This window comes from Myxine glutinosa, chromosome 2, assembly GCF_964187855.1.
Source record: "Myxine glutinosa chromosome 2, kmMyxGlut1.1, whole genome shotgun sequence".
In the NCBI taxonomy this organism is placed as follows: Eukaryota; Metazoa; Chordata; class Myxini; order Myxiniformes; family Myxinidae; genus Myxine; species Myxine glutinosa.
This window is the reverse complement of record NC_136262.1, coordinates 3,388,382-3,394,417: the sequence shown is the minus strand read 5'-3', so window position 1 is coordinate 3,394,417 and position 6,036 is coordinate 3,388,382. Positions and strand designations below refer to the sequence as shown.

The 6,036-nt window shown below is 51.8% G+C and overlaps 1 protein-coding gene across 1 annotated transcript; it reads left to right on the top strand.

Moving 5' to 3' along the window:
* The first annotated feature begins 2,666 nt into the window (after positions 1–2,666).
* On the top strand, positions 2,667–5,228 carry LOC137422090 (pyruvate dehydrogenase [acetyl-transferring]-phosphatase 1, mitochondrial). The gene has a single exon (XM_068108840.2). It carries the CDS (start codon positions 3,039–3,041, stop codon positions 4,536–4,538), a length of 1,500 nt encoding a protein of 499 aa, XP_067964941.2. The 5' UTR covers positions 2,667–3,038; the 3' UTR covers positions 4,539–5,228.
* Positions 5,229–6,036: the final 808 nt, after the last annotated feature.

The window sequence follows — 6,036 nt, the reverse complement described above, 5'->3', positions numbered from 1 at the left end:
GGAAGCGATATGAGGTTGGTTGGTTGTTCCTTCCTTAGGAAGCGATATGAGGTTGGTTGGTTGTTCCTTCCTTGGGAAGCGATATGAGGTTGGTTGGTTGTTCCTTCCTTGGGAAGCGATATGAGGTTGGTTGGTTGTTCCATCCATGGGGAGCGATATGAGGTTGGTTGGTTGTTCCTTCCTTGGGATGCGATATGAGGTTGTTTGGTTGTTCCATCCTTGGGAAGCGATATGAGGTTGGTTGGTTGATCCTTCCTTGGGAAGCGATATGAGGTTGTTTGGTTGTTCCTTCCTTGGGAAGCGATATGAGGTTGGTTGGTTGTTCCATCCATGGGAAGCGATATGAGGTTGGTTGGTTGTTCCATCCATAGGAAGCGATATGAGGTTGGTTGGTTGTTCCATCCTTAGGAAGCGATATGAGGTTGTTTGGTTGCTCCATCCATGGGAAGCGATATGAGGTTGGTTGGTTTCTCCATCCATGGGAAGCGATATGAGGTTGGTTGGTTGCTCCATCCTGGGGAAGCGATATGAGGTTGGTTGGTTGTTCCATCCTTGGGAAGCGATATGAGGTTGGTTGGTTGTTCCATCCTTGGGAAGCGATATGAGGTTGGTTGGTTGTTCCATCCTTGGGAAGCGATATGAGGTTGGTTGGTTGTTCCATCCTTGGGAAGCGATATGAGGTTGGTTGGTTGTTCCATCCTTGGGAAGCGATATGAGGTTGGTTGGTTGTTCCATCCTTGGGAAGCGATATGAGGTTGGTTGGTTGTTCCATCCTTGGGAAGCGATATGAGGTTGGTTGGTTGTTCCATCCTTGGGAAGCGATATGAGGTTGGTTGGTTGTTTCTTCCTTGGGAAGCGATATGAGGTTGGTTGGTTGTTTCTTCCTTGGGAAGCGATATGAGGTTGGTTGGTTGTTCCATCCTTGGGAAGCGATATGAGGTTGGTTGGTTGTTCCATCCTTGGGAAGCGATATGAGGTTGGTTGGTTGCTCCATCCATGGGAAGCGATATGAGGTTGGTTGGTTGTTCCATCCTTGGGAAGCGATATGAGGTTGGTTGGTTGTTCCATCCTTGGGAAGCGATATGAGGTTGGTTGGTTGTTCCATCCTTGGGAAGCGATATGAGGTTGGTTGGTTGTTCCATCCTTGGGAAGCGATATGAGGTTGGTTGGTTGTTCCATCCTTGGGAAGCGATATGAGGTTGGTTGGTTGTTCCATCCTTGGGAAGCGATATGAGGTTGGTTGGTTGTTCCATCCTTGGGAAGCGATATGAGGTTGGTTGGTTGTTCCATCCTTGGGAAGCGATATGAGGTTGGTTGGTTGTTCCATCCTTGGGAAGCGATATGAGGTTGGTTGGTTGTTTCTTCCTTGGGAAGCGATATGAGGTTGGTTGGTTGTTTCTTCCTTGGGAAGCGATATGAGGTTGGTTGGTTGTTCCATCCATGGGAAGCGATATGAGGTTGGTTGGTTGTTCCATCCTTGGGAAGCGATATGAGGTTGGTTGGTTGTTCCATCCTTGGGAAGCGATATGAGGTTGGTTGGTTGCTCCATCCATGGGAAGCGATATGATTATGAGGTTGGTTGGTTGCTCCATCCATGGGAAGCGATATGAGGTTGGTTGGTTTCTCCATCCATGGGAAGCGATATGAGGTTGGTTGGTTGCTCCATCCATGGGAAGCGATATGATTATGAGGTTGGTTGGTTGCTCCATCCATGGGAAGCGATATGAGGTTGGTTGGTTGCTCCATCCATGGGAAGCGATATGATTATGAGGTTGGTTGGTTGTTCCATCCATGGGAAGCGATATGAGGTTGGTTGGTTGCTCCATCCATGGGAAGCGATATGATTATGAGGTTGGTTGGTTTCTCCATCCATGGGAAGCGATATGAGGTTGGTTGGTTGCTCCATCCATGGGAAGCGATATGAGGTTGGTTGGTTGCTCCAATCCCATCTTTTCCTGTTCAGTGCTCGCCGTTGAAGTGTTCAGGAAGTAATGCGGTACAAATTTTCCATCTTATTCTCCGTGCAAATCATCAGAAATGTTCGAAAATGATCTTCGATCCAGGAAATCGCACCTCGTCAGGAAGGAACGCTCCAATGGAGTTTGCAGGTGTGCGATGACGTCATCGGCAGCAGAAATAACCGCTCAGTGTTTGCAGAGATAAAAACGAGACTTTCGCAACAACTAACTCCATCATCTCGTGATATTTGCTTGCGGAAAAGTTCAACATTGCTGACGTCATAATGCAAGGCGACATATTTTTCTCCAACTTATTATTTTCATTTTATTCATTGCGAGGAAAACTGAATGCTTTGGAAATCGTTAGTTTGAATAATATTCCCATCTGCTCCATACGTCGGTTCCGGGCGACCAATGAAAACTCCAATTGAAAGTTCGCTCGAGGTTCTTTGCATACTTCACAATGCGGCCCCTCCTAGCGACGTCACAGTCTCGAGTTTTGGACGAATCGGACAGGAACAAAACATTCGCATTCGGAATTTTAAAATTACGTTTTAAACAGGTATTGATGTGGCGGATAAAACACCTACTGGGAGGAAATCCGGGAAGCGAAGCTTTGTGTGGGAAACCGACGGGGAAAGCCTCTCGAGTCCGTGAGGGAAAAAAGGACGTGAAGAAAAATATCGAGGCCACCGGAAGGTGTGGGCGGAGCGTTTGTGACGTAGTAATGACGCACGGTTGAGGAGCGTATACTTGAAGGGCACGCAGGGTGTCGGGTGTGTGTACTCGACGTTCGGGAAGAGTCGGCAGCGCAAGCTGTTAAAGGGGGATCTCGGGACGAGAGCAGGACGACGACGACACAACGATCGCCAAGTGAACCGGGCCGGGTCTTGCCGTGGATGTGGCGCCTCGTTCAGCCACCATTTGGTGCAACGCCCACGTGGAAGCTTGTCCGGCGTGCTGAGTGAACACAGAGCTCCGCGGGCATCCCCGAGTCGTCCCCGAGTCCAGAGGGGACCCCGTCCGCGCTCCGTCGGACCGAGGCGCGACGTCTTCATCATCGCTTGGGACGCGCGCCCCATGCTCACCTTGCGCCGCGCCATGGCGCCGCTCATAGCCGGCGCTCTCCGCTCGTGCCCCGCGTGCCACGCCCAGTCCGTGCCCCGCGTGCCACGAAGGAACGCGGCGCACGCGCTTCACCTGTCCCCCGAGCAGGTAGGCTCGATCCTGCGCGCCAGCGAGTACTCGCACGTGGTTCCCGAGTTCGACGGCAAGAACGTGAGCTCGGTTTTGGGATTCGAGAGCAATCAGCTGGCGGCGAATAGTCCCGCCGAAGACCGCCGCGCCGCCGCCAGCTGTCTGCAGACGGGCGGGATGCTGTTCGGGGTGTTCGACGGCCACGCGGGATCGGCGTGCGCGCAGGCGCTCTGCGAACGCCTCTTCTATTACGTGGCCGTGTCGCTTCTGTCCCAAGAGGCGCTCGAGGAGATTGAGGACGCCGTGGAGAGGCGGCGCTCCGTGGTGCCCATCTTGCAGTGGCACAAACACCCGTACGACTTCGTGAACAAGGAAAGCGCCTCCATGTACTTCGAGAGTCTGCGCTGCTACTGGCAGCGACTGATCGGCCTGCAGGTGCCGGGCGAACGGCGCGACGTCGGAGAGGCGCTCGCCAACGCCTTTCGACACCTCGACTCGGACTTGCAGCTCGAGGCGCAGGTGCCCTCCGGTAACCAGTTCTTGGATTCCATGGCGCTGCGGGTCGCCTTTTCCGGCTCCACGGCGTGCGTGGCTCACGTGCGCGGACACGCGCTCACCGTGGCGAACGCGGGCGACTGCCGCGCCGTGCTGGGTCGGAGGAGCGTGGGCGGCGGCGATTGGCAGGCGGTGCCTCTGAGCCGCGACCACGATGCCCGGAACCCTTCAGAGACGGGTAGGCTCCGCGCCGAGCACCCGAGCGACGAGCGCGACACATTACTGCAGCAAGACCGCCTCTTGGGGATGCTCACGCCCCTACGCGCCTTTGGAGACGTCAAGTTCAAATGGAGCGCCGAGCTGCAGCGGCACATCCTGGAGCGGGGGGCCGCGCTCATGGAAGGAGACCGCTACCTGCACTTCTACCCGCCTGACTTCCGCACTCCTCCGTACCTGACTGCCGAGCCGGAGTTGTGCACTCACGTCCTGAGCCCCGAAGACTCCTTCCTCGTCCTGGCGTCCGACGGACTCTGGGAGCTACTGGACGACCACGAGGTGGTCCGGGTGGTGGGGGACTTCATGGAGGCGTCGGGTGGCGCCCTGTCCATGTTCCATCCTCGCCTCACCGACACAGGTGCGTCCATGACGTTGGGCGAGCTCCACGGCGAACTGCTCCGATCCCGCCGGGAACCCGCGGCGCCGGAGCGCAACGCGGCCACCTTGCTGGTGCGGCACGCGGTTGGTCGCGACGAGGCGGGCCGTCTGTGCGACGAGCGACTGTGCGACATGCTCAGCCTACCTGAGGACCTCGCCCGCCTTTACCGCGACGACATCACCGTGACGGTGGTGGTCTTCAATCCGCAGGTACTCTCCGGTGAGCTGTCCTGACTTCTCACAGAACTGTCCGTTTTCTACCTCTACCGCACCACCTTTCTCCCAATTTCAAGACCCAGGGTCAAAGGAGCGCTTCTCTTGGACTTCAAGCGCCGCCAGCGCATGTAACTCGATGAACATCTCCGCTGCCACGGACACCTGCCTGCTCTGTTGCCACGGACACCTGCTCTGTTGCCACGGACACCTGCGTACTCGTACAAAGCCTAACGAGTTTTTTTTTTTTTTGGCTTTTTCAGAAATTGTTGCATATTTTTCTGCTGCTTTGACAATGGTCGTGTTTCAGGTGTAGATCTACTCGTAGGATGTGCCTTAAGTGTGTAATATTAGAGGGGGGCGGGGTCTCCAGGTGTGACTGCAAAGGTAACAATGGCCACCATCAGTATTATGCATATTCCACCAATTAAATGAAAGCTTTCACTTCTCTTGAACTTCATTGATGAACGACCGAGTCGTCCAGGTGAGAACGGCCTCAGATCCCAGCGAGGTTTCTCGCATGTATTCTCACCTGGTGGTGGTTCGGATGTCCTTGTGTGGAAGTTTTTTCCAGGTTGTTCTAAAATAACAAATATTAAAGTTGAACTCTCTTTGCAAATTTAAATCCTGAATGTAAAGTACAACATTGTATAATAATAATAATAAACGAGGCCAGGTGACCCATCTCACCTGTGTAACATCTACCCTTGATTGATCGACTTGTCCCATTCTTATATTTACCTTGACGTTAACATTGCTTTCACTCAACACTCAGCAGGTGTTTGTCTTACTGTGGTATTAGAAAGATGGAACCTTTACATATATGTACAGAGGATTTAATTGTCCATCAACCTGGGCATACCTGTACCAAGGATGTGACCACACAATAACCTTTACATACCTGTACAAAGGATTTCACAATACAACAACCTTTACATACCTGTACAAAGGATGTAACTATACAATAACCTTTACATACCTGTACAAAGAATGTAAATATACAACAACCTTTACATACCGATACAATAACCTTTATATACCTGTACAAAAAATGTAAATATACAACAACCTTTACATACCGATACAATAACCTTTATATACCTGTACAAAGAATGTAAATATACAACAACCTTTACATACTTGCACAAAGAATGTAACTATACAACAACCTTTACATACCTGCACAAAGGATTTCACTATACAACAACCATAACATCCCTCCACAGAGGACGTGACTATACAACCATTACATACCCGCACAGAGGGTGTGACTATACAACAACCATTACATACGCGTACAGAGGGTGTGACAAAACAACAACCATGACATACCCATACAGAGGGTATGACTATAAACAACCATTACATACCCGTACAGAGGGTGTGGCTATACAACAACCATTACATACCCGCACAGAGGGTGACTATACAACAACCATTACATACCCGTACAGAGGGTGACTGCACAACAAACATAACATACCCGTACAGAGGGTGTGGCTACACAACAACCATTACA

Excerpts from the sequence above, each read along its gene's own strand:
- LOC137422090 (XM_068108840.2), top strand. The coding sequence starts at position 3,039 with ATGCTCACCTTGCGCCGCGCCATGGCGCCGCTCATAGCCGGCGCTCTC.